Here is a 16512-nt window from a genome sequence, read left to right on the forward strand (position 1 = left end):
AAGAATCGACAGATCTGGAAATCATTGAGGGAACCTTGAGTTCAGCAGTACCTTTGACTTGACAGGTCATAAAAAGTTATTAAATTGGAAAGAGGTTACAAAAAACTCCTCTGCACAACTTTTCTAAAACGCATTAAAATTTTTCTGTGAACTCATAATTTCAAATTCGAACGGATTGGGACACCGCAAATGGGATGTTCGTGTGAAAGTTACTATTAAAATACGTATACTACTAAGAGTGGCGACCACGAGCCGGAAGACGTAGCGTGGGCAGGCCTCCCACTGGGTGGACCGAGGATCTGGTGAAGGTCGCGGGAGGTGCCTGGATGCGAGCGGCGCAGGACCGGTCTTTGTGGAAATCCTTGGGGGAGGCCTTTGTCCAGCAGTGGACGTTTTTCGGCTGAAACGAACGAATGAACAAACGAACTACTAAAAACAGGGAAAGAGCCCTACAAAAATGAGACACTATACTCACGACTTTTAGGCTCCTGTCTGAACGCGATATTGATCCTGAACCCCTCGTACTCGATGGTGTCATCCGACACAAACTTGAGCCACGCGAAGGGCCCGGTGGTCACGATCTGACGAGGGAACTGATGGCCGCAGAGTGTCTCGATCTCTTTCGAATATCCTTTCGCACCATCGCGGATCTGCAATTGGGATCATTTTGAAACGTTCTTCTAGATTGGCCAATGGGGCAGCAAGGTTCTGGAGGTCATGTGAAATCGCAGCGTAGGACGTCTACCCACAAGGTGGGCCGTTGACCACATAAAGAAAAGCGCTGGATGCAGGTCGCTACCAACCGGCCGTTATGGAAATCATTAGGTGAGGCCTATGTTCAGCAGAGGACGTCCTATAGCCGAAATAATGATGGTCATTATCACCATGTTCCTTTAGAATAGAATAATAATGTAGGTACAGGCCAATCTTTCAAAAATATAATCAATCAAAACCACCTGGAAGTGGATAGGACCTCTTTGCTATGGAAATCTTCGGAGGCCTTTGTCAAGCAGTGGACGTCTTTCGGTTGAAAATAATGCTTTGTCATTTGAATTAATTAAAGTATTGGCGACTGTATAAAGATATCTTAACTGATCGAAAATGTTGAGAAACCTGCTTTTAAACATGACTTCCTAAAGCTTGTCTTCGATGTAGGCATTTCAAGGAGAATGTGTTTAATTGTACTAGATAGACCAATTTAGTCACCTGTAACTTTTGCCTTCAGGCTCTATGGAATATGGGATATGAAATATTACAAGATACTCACTTCTAAATAATCGTAGATGCAGTCTGGGTGATCCTCTATGTGAAACATGTCTACGAATGTTAGTTCGATTACAGTTCCTATTGGACCTGCAAATTAATAAAAATTGCTGTTGAATGGCATAATCAAACCTGTAAGACTGATGGAGGGGTTTTTTTTTACTGAAAACGGGAGGTTTCTAACGTATTTTTTTATGTGACAGGAGGCAAACGAGCAGACGGATCACCTGATGGTAAGTGATTACCGTCGCCCATAGACACCCGCAGTCCCAGGGGCGTTACAGATGCGATGCCGGCCTTTAAGGTGAAGATGGATAAATAGAATAAGGGTTTTATTTGCGATATTGGAAACAGATGTGCATTATGTTACGTTGCAGAGAAGTGCAGCGGTAAGATAATATTAAAAAGTTACTCAGAAATTCGTAGTATGAAAAATACAATTTAGTACAAGTTTTCAGCAACAACATCAGCTATCCGGATTAAAGGAAAAGATGAAAGGAAAGAAGACCTTACAACTGATACTATAAGATCAAACTTACCTTGAATAGTAGTATTACAGTTCATCCCACCCGCATACGTGTCTGTATTGTTCTTATTGCGAGGATGCGTAATCTGCTGCTGTTCAGGGTTCCTAAACCTGAAGGGTTCACATGGATCATCCTCTCTCTTCACTCTTCTCTTCCCTTTAGAATATTTTCTAGCACCATCATACTTCTTACCATAACCTACTTTAGTTTCAGCAAAATTTCTCACACCACCCATCTTGTCATCTGTACTTTTCAAATTTACTTGCTTATTACTAACAAGATCTTCGTTTTCTTTATAAATTTCATCGTATTTATGTACAATATCATTATCGCTTAATTGTTGTCTACTTAGCCTATTATGTACATTGGTCCAAGAGGTTTCCATGTTTCTGATGTTTGGTTTATTTGCTAATTTGCTCGTCTTCATGCTTTCAGGGATGTTGTCATAATCAGCTGTACGCCCGATTGTTACGCCAAGGGTGGACGTCACTGTAACAAAAGAGAAACCATGTTAATAAATTGTTAAATAGTGACGGAGTTTCTTGAGCTGCTTCTTTTCAGCACTGTCCCAATTATTGCCCCGAAGCAGTGGTATGGGACGTGTAGAAGCGTTTTTTGAAAGATAGATTGAGTCGCGGTAAAAGACATAGGGTAGTTTTTATCCCGGTTTTTGAAGCAGGGACGCGCGGAATAAAGTTTTTCTGTGACAGACACAAACCGCGGGCAAAAGCTAGTTTTATAATAAACTATTGATAACAAGATAATTGACAGAAGTGAGAAAGTGTGCACTCTTTTACACGCAAATTATCACATTATATCTTAGAAGTATATTCAGCGCGTAAATCTTGTAAATAGAGAAATCCCCGGCTCTCCGGGAAACCTGGTAACAAAGGTGTTGGAGCTTTACACCTCATTGTGGGCCCTCCGTCATATTATCGCGGTTTTCCTCCAACTTTTATGCGCAGCTGTTGTGTACAGTCGGCGGGAGAAACTTATAGTATTTATTCTTCTTCTTCTTTTCGTGTCGACAACAAACCTACACAGAGTCAGCCCAAAACTCCGCCACAAAAGTGGCGTTCTCAGCAGTACTCATCAAATCCTCCTGAGTGCAGTTGCTTGGGCACTCAGGGCACGACATCAGGTGCTTCGTCGACTGGGGAACAAAACCGCACCTGCACTCCATGTTTAAGCCATCCAAGAATCCCCACGATCGATCACCTAAATTGTAGTCATAGTATTTTTTATCTTTAGATATCTGTTTGATTTAGAGAAATAAGGTATTTTATCACTAAAGCTTTTGAATAACGTTCAATCCCATATTTACTAACATGTCCTGTTATGTGGTGAAGTAAAAGATTCTATATTATGGTTTTAATTGAGATGAGACGTACTTACGTCATAGTATTCAGGGTCTCCGACAATATTCGATTTCATTATTGGGTCTCTATTTTCTTTTATTAGGTACTTAATAGTATAATCAATTCAATTAACTTACCTGATTGATTCGATATACGAGCAGATAGAGACAAAATAATAATATTCCTACTTATGAACAAAACAAAAATTGCGCAGCAAAATGGTCAAGAAACTGACTGTCGTAATATAACATAATCTAATAGCACAATATGTACAGTGTGCCTACCATGAGTTTACGTTAGGTGAGCTCGCTAGCGAATACGTCAAAAAATTCTATGAAGATTTTATTTCTTGAAAGTAGCCGCTAGGGGCGCTGCACAATATGTCATACATTTAAATGTCATTTTTTTACGCAGTCGCTAGCGAGCACACCTAACGTAAACTCATGGTAGGCACACTGATATGATTACTATGTCGTTCGTAAAAGCCACTTTTGTGCTCGCATCTGTACAAGAATCCATTACTTTCTACTCTTTTGCTCCCACAAACGAAATAAAAACAAAATACACTACAAAAACAAGTGAGAATCGCTGTTCGAAATTTTGATGAACGGTAGACAACGAATGGTTTTATATTTCACTAGCTGACCCGGCGAACTTTGTTCCGCCTTAATGGCAATAAATAAGCAGACTTTTTTTTAATTTCGAACGGGATAAAAAGTATCCTATGTCCTTCTCCTGGCTCTAAACTACCTCCCTGACAATTTTCAGCTAAATCGGTTCAGCCGTTCTTGAGTTATAAGCGAAGTAACTAACACGACTTTCTTTTATATATATATAGATTTTACACTTTCATTCATAGCTGAACGATTGCCAATTGTTTTTATGGAGTGTTTTTTGTTTTTTATAGAGAAAAAGAGCGATAAAAGCAATCATAAAATATTTATTTATAGTTATTAAACTATTGTTTGTTTTCTTTTTAATTTATAAGAATGAGGAACGAATAAGATCAAGTTTTGCCATCATACTATCAGTTGGTTTTTAAATGAATATTTTGCTAGATTTGCACAATTTGAAATAACAAACTTCAATTATATTAATGAAGACTTTAATTAAAACCAGTGAGTTCATTATCCTGAAAGTTTCAGTGTTTGCAATTAAATGAAAATATTAACTCTGGTTTCTGGCGCATACCCAATTATTATTTATTTTACATTAGGTGACATGCTATTAATTAAGTGGGTTTTATTCGATATCTTTTCACACACTAAACCCTAAACCACAGAATAATAATAAGTACTACGTACAGAAGTTTTACTTCGCGAAATTATTTAAAAAAATATATGCTCAATGTCATTAACAATATGGTGTAATTTAGCCTGTCTCAAGAGTCAAGCACCACTTTGTTGACAAACGTCAGTGATCGGTACTGCGCCGAAGCTATAGGGCTGACTTCGGTAAAATGATGTGACGTGAGGTGCCAAACTGCGGAAAATGGCGGAGGAAATACATGATTTAGCATGAATTATCATGAATAATATTAACTACTTATTTACCTCTCAGTGTCTTGAGGCAACTTAAAAAAGTACATTTTGTGTTTTTATTATTATTTAGTTAAATACTGCACAGTATTTAGTACACCATTTTTTTATTTTCTTCCATCATACACAAGAGTACGCGTACGTGAGTCAATGTTCGCTCGTATGTGAGGCCTTGTCGAATAGTATCCTGTAGGTGGGCCATCGTGCGTGTTTTGTTTTCGATGTAAACTCGCGGAGATGAACAGGCCTGCCTAAATTAATATGAGTCGTTGACTTTTGACATGTTGTCAAATGTCATAGAAAATACATAAGTAAGTAGTCGACATGATTCAAAGATCAAACGAAAAGAAGAAAAAAAAGATTTTCAAAACAACCGGTTCTGCGCTATCCTCATCCAGGTACTTCCCACGACCTTCACCAGATCGTCGGTCCACCTAGTAGGTACTTGACTGGCTGACTGGCAAAGGTAACTGAGTTTCTTCCACCACTTCTTCTCAGCACCAGCCCAAATGTTCCGAAGTGGTGGTAGAGCAAGCTATACTTGGGACGTGTATGAAAGGGCCTATGTACTGAATAAACTATTTGATTTGATTTGACTTGGCTAGGTGTCTAAAGTTCATAATATTTTCGGCTGACTGTACAACACAAGTACCCTCACACACAGCCCATAAGTTACAACCTGAAACGCCCCTGAAACGCGTCTGAAACGCGTCGGCGTAGCAGTTTGCGTAATGCCCTTCATTTATCCACACCCTGTAGTTGCTAACTTTGGAGATCGCTCATCCTCTCGGCAACCTCCTTGATGTTGACTTTAAAAGTTCCTAAACGGTTATACAAAAATATACAGGGTGGAAACGATAAGTGATCAACAACTGAAACATAAAATTTTTAGATAATATATCCAGTTTATTTTGTAACCTATTATTGGTACTGCTTGAAAGAGCTCGTGAAGCACTTCCAGGATCAGTAACCAGTTTTTCAATATCTTGTATAGTTTATAAATAATCGAGTGAGATCACTTATCGAGTCCACCCTGTATACCTACTTAATATGCCCGTTTTCACTATCAATCCCTAATTTTTAAGTAACACTTAATAGGAATTTTGTTTTCAAAGGGGTCACTTAAAATTAGGGATTGATGGTAAAACAGACATGCCCGTTGCATTAGACTCCTAAAATTATATTCCTTTTCGCGGTAGGTAATCGAAATAAGAATAAAACATAATTTTTTGAAAATTGAAACAAAAGACGTCCAAAAAGGTTCTTGTTGACCGGGTTCAATTCATTTTTTATTAAGGGATAATAAATGGTGGCAACGAAAAGTAGTTGCTATTGACATAAGGAAAATGTATGATGCCAGTTATTGTTTTCTCTCTGTCATCTACGGCTTATTCTGTTATGCCTGAGCCACACACATCGCTACAACATTTGGGCGACAACAGAGCGAAGTCTTGCGACTATACAAAAAGGCAATGCAATACCTATTGACTCGAATACTTGGCTACCCTCATCGCGATAACCCGAACATTCGCATCGCGTATAGTGAGGTTCTGAGATTGATAATACCTTAAAAAACATAAAATTATGTGCGATTTAGTATGAAAGTATGTTTTCTAGAAGTATTGGTAAGACAAGCTATATTTGGAACGTATTCAAGGGCCCTAAAAAGGCCTCCATACCAATAAGGAATTTAAATAAAAAGAAAAAGAAATGGCAGCCAAAATAGTCAGACAAAAAACTCCACAGCCAAAAAGGAGAGTGACAGTAAAAAAGCCCCAGTAATTTAGTCCCTTTGACAAAGCCCTAATTACGGTGTTCAGGTCTAGAGGGCGGTGTATCCGTAACTTTTTATTAGCAGCCGGCGAACACAGGCCGTTAGGGCAGAATGAGCGATGAATAAATTAGTGCTGCCCCGGGCCGCGCCCCCGGGGACCTGCTCCAGACGACTAGTGATGCGCCTTGATAGTGGGAATTCCCGGGATTTAGGGGAAGAGAAATTATGAGTCCCGGAAAAAATATCTATAGATTATGAAAACAAATCAAAGAAATTATACAGCCTGACAAAAATATTTAATAACCTTCTCGAATAGTCTAAAACTGACAGATAAAAAAGTGGCAACTAATAATGATAAAAGTAAAGTTTAAAATATAAAACGGTTGTATCTAATAAAACCATGATTGTTTCATGTCGCAAACGATTATTTTTAGTTATAAGTAAGTCATTTTGTTTCTTTTACCGAAGTTACCGAACATTGTAAATATTGTAATATCAGAGATAATCGCTTCGCTACACTACATCTAATCAAAATAATAATAAGAACATAGATTATTTGTATTGGTACAAACGCAGGCTTGTTTCCGCGACTTTTAAGTTAAAAGGAAGACAACAATTTGCACCGCTTAACAACTTCAAATTTTCCCGTAAGATCCCGCAGTGATGTCCCACCCCTAATAGGCTAGCTTCATTCAAGCGTCAACAAAAAGCGCTGAAAGCTACCAGTTTATTTGATACTAGCTGGAAAGAAGCGCTTTTATGCAGCCTCCTGCAAAGTGAGTGCGAATATTTTAAAAATATTGTAGCAAAGAAATTTCATAGGGATGATGTCGTTCCGTCTCTGGGATTTAAAGAGGCATTCATTTAGGAGGAAATTGTACGTGACAATTCTTAGTATGGTATAATAAGTCCGATATTAATTTTCTGTCATAAAGATATTTAAATGTATTTCTTCTTCTATCATGGGAGTTTTAATAACTGAGATCACAATTACCTAAAGTTGGAACGTAAACTCTATAAGCGTTTGACAAGTCTTCTGAAGTACGAATGGAAACTATGGATTAGAAAGCTAAAGTGTGCAGTGGGCAGTGTAGGTACATAGTTAGTACGCAAAACTGATAGGTAATTAGAGACGGCAATTGACAATCCTTCTAAAGTACGAAATCATATTTTTTCAGACAATTAGGTCGCTGTAAAGATTAGCAAGCTAAAGTGGCAGTGGTCAGGGCACATAGCACGAAGACCTGAGGGCTTATGGGGCAGAAATATTCTGGGATGGAGGCCACATACCAGCAAGCGCAGTGTGGTATTTATTATATGAGTTAGTACTAAAAAGGAGATAATTTAAAGATAATGGACTAACACTGTGGTATCTTACATGCTTATAATAAGTGCGTCTTTGCTGCGTATAGCTGCATAAAAACTCCAGTTTTCATGGCTTAAGGTCTTCCAAATTAGGAAGCTTCAAGTTTATATTTTTATCGTCGATAATAACTTCAAAACTGGACGCTACTTTCTTTATAAGCCATAAAAACGTTTTTAGTGAACTCACTCGTAATTATAATATCGTCAGCATAAAACAGTGTATTACGTAAAATTTATGCGTCTTAGAAACAAAGATCCGAGGAACGCGGGTTCGAATCCCACCGCCGCTCGACTATTGTGGTGAGCCCACTCGTAACACAAGTTTATTTAGCTTAACACGAGGGGCTAATGGGACTATTAGTAATTTGAGCAATACAAATTGCTAATAATCTTTAAAAAAAAAACTTATTTCAGATTCAGTCCTAATGGTATACAAAGAGAGAACGTGTTTTTTGCAGGAACTGTTTTTTCAGCATGTCGTTTAGTAGTATTCGTGTTTTAATATTAACGTTCACATGAAAATCCCGATTGCAGTGTCCCGCAGAAAACCGAGGCCGGATTTTTCAAAAAGACAGGTCCTGCAAAAAACGGGATATCTCTGTGGGAACAAGACCTACCACTGTTTTTGGATAAGGGGGCGTCCATTAATTACGTGAGATAATTTTGGCTATTTTTTAACCCCCTCGCCCCCCTTGGTGAGATTTCATGAGATTTTGCCAGACCCCCTCCCCTACCCCCTAATCTCACGTGAGATTTGCCAAAATGCCTATTTGCAATGTAAATGAGATAATCCATGCTTCAAAAATATTAGATTTTATAAAAAAGTCCGACCTGCGTAAAAAAATTCCCTGAAATGATAAAACAAAACAATTTAGGTCCAGTTTTTTTACTTTTATTTAAGTTTTTAACTATTAGTTTACATTTTGTTAATATTTAAGCATTGGTAGCAAACTGCGGATCTAAAAACTGGGCCTGTGTTCACAAATGTAGACGGAGGATTTACTCTGTTTGTTGTAGAAAAAAATTACGTGATATTTCTCGACACTCCCCCTCTCAGCCACGTGAGATTAAGTGAGGTTTTTCTGGGTCCCTCCGTCCCCTAAAAGTCTCACGTAATTAATGGACGCTCTCTAATAATGTGGCCTAGTATTAGAAGAAGCAGCACAACCCAAGTAACATTTTCTCCATTTAAGAGTTCAATAGTCGTTCACATGTACTCCACAAGCTGTGTATGTCAGCTGTATACGAGCTGTATAGCTTGCTATAATGCTTTTATAGAACCAGTTTGGGCACAAATTAGACAGCTTTAAGTTCACTATGGCTGTACATTAGCAGTATAATAGCATTATAATAGCAGTTTAAGTAGTAACATCGTACTTATGGCTGACTTACGGCACTATATGGGACGCAGTGTGAACCATACAACGTACGTGAGGACAATAAAGAGTAACAAGTGGCTAAATGCACAGCTTTTTCAAAGTTATAAAGTCCGACAAAAGTACTCCAATGCTACCTAAAGTTCACGTGTGTCTTAAATTATTTCCACATTTTAATATTAGTTTGGTATTTGTACGTGAGTGCCAAGAGGGAAACAACTCGGGCGGATAATCATTTATGCAAATAATAACACGGGTTTTAAATACTTAATAATGTTAATGCCATTGGGAATGCAACTTTATCGTGAAATGTATACATATTTACAGCTAAAATATTTACGCGCCTCTGTAAAAACGCGATATTCATTTTAAAATATTTAAAACTGGCTGAGAGGAAATCTACAATTTTCAGTTTTTGATATTGTATTGGCATTATAATTATATTACGGTAATTAATTATAACATGAAACCAAAACTCAATCGCTCTATCTGCGAATTTTGTGATAAATCTGCATTAATTTTGGAGATTTATTTGGTAAATATTTTAGGTTATGTAGAACAAAATGGTGGAAATGAAATACGGCTATGTGAACTGTTATAACTCCAATTTAATGCGGTGAGCGTATATTAGGTTCACATGTGTTCTGTTAGAATGCTGTTATCTATATGAAGTTCCACATTTGTACCACTACAGCGCTAATGTCTATAAATTTATTCTAATGTGAACTTATGTACAGCTTTAAGATGTACCTAGTTCAGGTCAATTGTGTATCTTTAATTCTTTCAAATACTGAAATTTTAGAGATCCGCAATAAAAAATATTAATGTCCGTTAAATCGCCTAGCCCAGGTACTAATAGTCAAGTATGAATACCTAAAGCATCAGACGGTAGTGTTCCCGGTTTAAATTCGTTTATTATGCTTGACAATTTATTCAAAGCGGAATGAGGAATACGATTTTCAATAGCCCATGTTCTTATTTTTTTTTGCGAAAGGTTAAATAATTGTCCAAATCAAAATGGTATTCACTATCACAAGAACTGCAATCATCACACTCTGATATCTGGTATATTTTGAAGGGAAATTTCAGGTTCAGGCATAACTGCATCATGTACAGAACCACCATGAACAACTAAAAACAGGCTTGGGGAAATGTGTAATAGAATATCACATTCACATTCGTGTTCAGCTTAAAGCAAATAAGAGTAGTACTTGTGGACAAATAAACTGCTGTTGATGTTAATGGACAACACATAGGGGAGAGTTCGGTATATTGTACCGCCGGGTAAATTGTACCACCCTTATATTTCGTAAAGTATTTATTGAATTTCTGTAATTGCAACACTCAGCGATACACAACTAAAATCAATTAATATCGGCCATGTGGTTTTTGCCGTGACAACAAACACGTGTGTTTTATTTTGAAAAGTATTTTTTCATTGTTTTCAAGTAACTTTTGACAATACATGTTTATATTGTAATTTTGTTAAATTTAATCACAGGGTGTTTCTAATATATTATTTAGAAGCGTAAATTAGTGTGGATTAAAATTATTTGAAACATTTTTCGGTATTTATAAGCTATATTTTTTACCGATTTTTTAAAAGCACTATCACCTAGTCGGCTAAATTGTACCACATCAAGTTGTATGGAACTTTACCAAAGGATTTTGAATTTTTTTTTAGTAAATCATATTTTAAAGTTTTAATAGCGTAGTTATGTTTGACTAACAATAAATGAAAGCAAAAGACTGGCAAAGTAGATTAGGTACAAGTGTGCGTTACGATAATTGGAATTACAAAACTTGTACTCAAAATCGTGATAACGTGTAAAACAATATCGATTGTCTATGTTATTAACTACTGTTCCTCTTCGTTTCCTAATTTGTTAAGAACGTATCGTATAAAATTTTGCCATAGTTTTTTTAAAGGCTTGAAATTTATTGAAATCCAATTTAGTAACCCTGTGGTACAAATTCTACCCTCCTATAATGCTCTTAGTCAGATGGCTGACTAAAGGATAGTTGTTAGAGTATTATAACACCAACAATCGTATAAAAGTATAACTCTACACTAGTCTACACTCCTATAAGTCCCTTAGACAGGTATAGGTGTAATTAATTGCAATAATACAGCTTATACATCACGAGTGAACTGTACTAATGCTTTAAGTACACATTGGAACTAAATGTGAACTCTTAAATGGAGTAAAATGTTACTTGGGAAGGAAGTCATTTTTGTCACTAACTAAAATGCCGCTTAATTTTCACCAGTCTCTCTTACACCCTGTATTTTCCTTAAGACCAAAAACAATCTCAAGGCGATCCTCTCCATTAAAAACCCAAGTTTGTCCTAAAATACTTATTCTGCAGGTAGCCCAAATACTTCCTTTGTCAGCAAGATTTGTTTTGCCGCAAAGGTCTAGTTTGGTTATTGGTGGTTTTAGGGGCCAGTTGTCGAATAAAAAGTAAACCCCGTGCATTCATGTTAATTATTATTCTAGGAAAACATATTTCATAGAAAAGTAACTAACTCAACCTGACCTAATGAGTAATCGAAATTTTAATCGAAAATTATATTGGATGAATATACAATTACATAGTAAGGGTAACCTAGTCCATAAAATTAATTTGTATATGAAATTCATATTTTTGCTGTAAACAGTTTTGTACGTCAATAAAAAAAATGAAATTGAAATATAGTTTCTAGATGTAGACCGTATAAAATATTTTTTTCTGGACATAAGACGCTGCATTTTTGGATTCGGGCCATAAGAAAAGAGACACACTAGATGGATCGACGGTAAAATTCCGTTATCGTACATACGTATCGTAGTCACCATTCGAGAACTTTTCTGCCCCAAAGGCCAGCTCTACGTGCTGTAGTAAAGCTGACAATAGGCGGGAAACTATTGTCACTTAAGTGACAGTATCGGTAACTTTAGTTTTTGGTTCTGCTACGGTTATAGTTGTCCTACACTGGAACGTCTCAGCTATGACATGGTCATGAGGGCGCTACTATCAATACTCGATTATTAGTTACGATTTTTGTCACGTTAGACTAGGAGCAGACCATCGATTTTTAGTAGGCCGATAGTTGGGCCCGATTTTAATTTGTATAAAGAATCGGCCAAATTGAATCGGCGTAATGTGCGCATTTCCATATATGCCCATACTGATCAACTGCCCGACTAACTATCGGACGACGAAAAATCGATGGTCTGCGCCTAGGCTTAGTCAACCATATAATTATGACATTTACAGGAGGGCGCTACTATCAATACTGGGATAATGATTTTTACCACTTGACGTTTCAAAATCTTTGAATTTTGCGGCTGCCTTATAATGTCGTACGGAACCCTCGACCCAAAGAGCGGGTGCACTTGGCCTCTTTTTATTAATGCACACAGCTGCGTCGTCTGGCACCGGGCCAGCCTTGCGGTGTTTTATTAAAATCAGCCCTGAAAACAGATTACTGCGTAAGGAAAGGTTTGGTATTGTAGATAAAAGGTTGACTGGAAGACAATGCCATATAATATATCAAGTGAAGTTCAAGTACCTGAGGCTAGACTACAAAATTTCAATTATTTGTCCGTAAAGACAGTTATAGTTTTAATATCTGTCTGACGGACTAAATAGATAATTTCGTAACCCAGTCGTCATCCGAATTGATAGCAAAATAATTGAACCATTTCAGCAGTTTTCATATTCATTTAGCTCAAAATAATCTAATTTAACTTGACTTTAATACACAGACGCCTGAGAGACATTGTAATTAATTTATTTAGAATATCACAACTTTGGACAACTTCGCACAAAATTTAATGCAAAAAGGTAGTTAATTTGTTCAGAAGCTGTTTACTCGAGTGGATGTACAGTACTCAGTGACAGCTCATCAAGTTTAAAGTAAAAGTGGCTCTTATTTTGCGACAAATAGGGGTTATATCATGGTCTTCAAGTTACGTCTGCTGTGTTGTCGTATGTACGATATAAGTACTAAGGCCCCTCGCCCACGGCGACTTTTTGTAGCGATGCAGTAGTGATTCTGTCGCGCGTTCGCATCGATACAGTCGCAATGCGGTCGCTAGCTGTGTGCCCTCGCCCACATAAACACGATTCAGTCGTGATGCAAACGCGATACTGTCGCTATGCAAACGCGATTCAGTAACGGTACAAAATTACTTGCAATCGCTGCAGATGCCGTGCCACCCTCCGTTTTCTCCCCGATGTCGTCCGACACGGTCGCGCGTTTGGATCGATACAGTCGCGCTGCCGTAGCGCGGTAGTAGCGCGTTGGTATCACTTCTGTAGCGCGTTGCAAATGCGACTTACGCGCGTTGGTAGCTATGCTGTCATTTACGAAACGCGCGACAGCATCACTACAAAGTCGCCGTGAGCGAAGTGCCTAAGTCCCCACCGTTTGCAGCAAGAATGCCATGGCAGTTTTATAGTTCTTATGGTTTTCGTATTAGAGCGCAGATGTTGCTCCGAAAAAGGCGAAGCGAGAGCTGGTTTTGTGTAGCTTCTGAGTTAAATCTAATGTCAGTTTAGGTAGAACCCTTTCAAATACTGTCGTCGGTATTTGCCCCTTTGCTATTCGATACTTTTTCTGGAATAATCTTACTTGCTAGAAAATGTACAATGTGATGTAGGAATAATTAGTTGTAAAGTATGGGGATTGGGGACCCCCTAAATTATTTGCTTTTTTTTCTATTTCTATGTGAAAATCTTAATGCGGTTCACAGAATACATATCTACATACCAAGTTTCAACCGTATAGCTTTTATAGTTTCGGAAAAAAGTAGCTGTGACATACGGACAGACAGACAGACAGACATGACGAATCTATAAGTGTTCCGTTTTTTGCCATTTGGCTACGGAACTCTCAAAACGTGGGAACAAAGAACCAAAATTGGGTAAAAAGTATTCCGCATTTCTAAGCCTATACCCGTAGGCCGTACCATTGAAATAATTAAGTCTCCTTGAATAACCTAAGAACGTTTTTCAGACGCAAAGCGGAACTAATTGTCCGTCCGTTCCCTGAGGTGGGTCGGCAGGAGATCGAGACCTTATTGGGGTAAGTATTGCTTGGGTAAGTTTTTATTCAAGAACCAATCGTTTTATTGACAACGTTTAACCACTTGAAAAGAAATTATCCTAAAGTTACTCGTGGAAAAACAGTTGAATCAAAATTTGAATCGGTAAATAGGCAATGACGTCAAATATGAAAGAAATTAGAACGATCGCTTAGCGTAGATTCCTTTAACATTTCGAGAATATAGTTCGTTCGTTCGTTTCAGCCAAATGACGTCCACTGATGGACAAAGGCCTTCCTCAAGGATTTCCTTGACAACCGGATTCTGCGCTGCCTCACTTCTTCACCAGATCGTCGTCCGATTTTTATTGGCGGTCAAGCTGTAGATCTACTATTATGTTTCTTTACTAGATCGAATCAGAAATGAGGAGATCCGTAAATGAACTAAAGTCGCTGACATAGCCCGACGGAATAGCAAGCTGAAGTGGCAGTGGGCAAGGTATGTGCCCTGCATTAGTATGTAATACGCAGAACTGACGGCCGATGGGGCATCAAGGTTCTGGAATGGAGGCCGCGTAGGTAGGTACCGGGAAACGCAGCGTGGAAAGTCAACCCACAAGGTGAACCGACGCCCTGATAAAGGTAGCAGGAAGGCGCTGGATGCAGGCCGCTACCAACCGTGCGATGTGGAAGTCATTGGGGGAGGCCTATGTTCAGCAGTGGACGTCCTATGGCTGAACTAATGATGATGAAGATGATGATGAAGCTGTAGATCCTGGCTACACATGAGTTGCAGCTGTGAGATGGAGACGTGGGAATAGTCTCGTATCACTGTGATTAAACCATTATTCATAGACACGAGCTATTTAAGCTTAATGCTCAGAAAAGCACAAAAAATTACGCGCATATTTAATAAATTGCACAAAGTCACTCAAGCGTAGGTATAGTGAAAAATGTAAAATGCACTTTTAAAACATCTGTATTTTGTCAGCTTACTTACATGGAGATTGGAGAGACAGCGAAAAGTCCTTATTTTATAGTCAGAATATTTTTTTCTTTGTGCTTTTTACCCGTGTAGTAATTTGGCCAGTTGGTCTTCTCTTGGGACACTAGCTTTTGCCCGCAGCTTCTCCCGCGTAAAATTTAGTTTATCACAGATATTCTGGGTTTTAAACAATGATACTGTAAAGTTTCATCAAAGTCCGTTCAGTCGTTTTTGCGTAAAAGAGTAACGAACATCCAGACATCCAAACTTTCGCATTTATAAATATAAGTAGGATTTCTGTGTTGTCACCCTGGCAAAAAACGGAATTAATAACCCCGTATTGACAGTATCATCCTGTAAATGACATATGTATTATGGGACGCTTCAGTGTTGTCCAACCTTACAAAGCTTTTCTTTGAAAGCAGATTGTTACAACGAAGCAATGGCAGACAGTTAAGCGAATCAAAGATGTTCCAACTTGTCTCTAGTGGCTACCCTTGTCACCGATAGTTTGACAACCACAAAGCTGTCGAAAGTCCAACTTTTGAACTAATTTACCTGTAAAAGGTGAATCTATTACAGTTCGATTAAAAAGAGAAATTGTTTGTTTAAGTTAGTTTTAGTCTTTAGTCTAATCCACTTATTATTTCATCTGTGCTAATAATTATTAGATAATGTGAAAGTAACTGTCTGCTTGTAGCCTTTTGGAATTTAAATAAATGATTATGATTATGATTATTATTATGATTAAACCACTAAGGCCCGATTCGACCAAACTTTTATCCGAGAATAACTCCTGGTATAACTGGCACATTGACAGTTTCAGTATGGGAAGTAGGTGTCAAAACTGACGATTTATTCGGAGATTAATATTTACTCTTGTTTGGTCGAATCCACCCTAAACCGATTAAGATGAAAAGGTTCTTCAAAATCTTTTTAAAAGCTAGTTATTTACAACTGAAAGGTCTCTTATTATTTGTTTAGTATTTTTACTTTACTTAGTTCTTGTTTAATATACATCACACTAAGTATATTAAATCTAATTTGTCTGTGTCTATATTTAGCATATCAAAATAGCCTTCTTATTTTAATATCAAAGCAATTGCTACGTTAATATAAATCTAACTAGGTCTAATTTGTCAACGCGTCGTTATTAAACGGTGAGTAATATTCGTATAAGTAATTATTCGTGCACTATTAGGGGTTTTATTGGCACTAATTACGAAGCCTTTGACGCCAGTAGCGAGATATTACCCGTGGTTATAGGGTAACGTCACCTGTTTGCGGCCATCAA

General features: G+C 37.8%; 1 protein-coding gene across 3 annotated transcripts in view; it reads right to left on the minus strand.

Moving 5' to 3' along the window:
• Neto (Neuropilin and tolloid-like) overlaps positions 1 to 16512 on the minus strand; it is a 46904-nt gene that overhangs the window by 16337 nt on the left and 14055 nt on the right. For all 3 annotated transcript variants that reach the window (XM_028317164.1, XM_028317157.1, XM_028317147.1), the window contains exons 3-5: positions 1803 to 2279; positions 1268 to 1353; positions 476 to 650 (exon numbers count right to left, since the gene is read on the minus strand). In XM_028317164.1, coding sequence (XP_028172965.1) covers positions 476 to 650; positions 1268 to 1353; positions 1803 to 2279 — 738 coding nt within the window. The remainder of the gene's footprint in view (positions 1 to 475; positions 651 to 1267; positions 1354 to 1802; positions 2280 to 16512) is intronic.

Source organism: Ostrinia furnacalis, unplaced genomic scaffold (genome assembly GCF_004193835.3).
Source record: "Ostrinia furnacalis isolate ACB-3 unplaced genomic scaffold, ASM419383v2 OfSCF0378, whole genome shotgun sequence".
Classification (NCBI taxonomy): domain Eukaryota; kingdom Metazoa; phylum Arthropoda; class Insecta; order Lepidoptera; family Crambidae; genus Ostrinia; species Ostrinia furnacalis.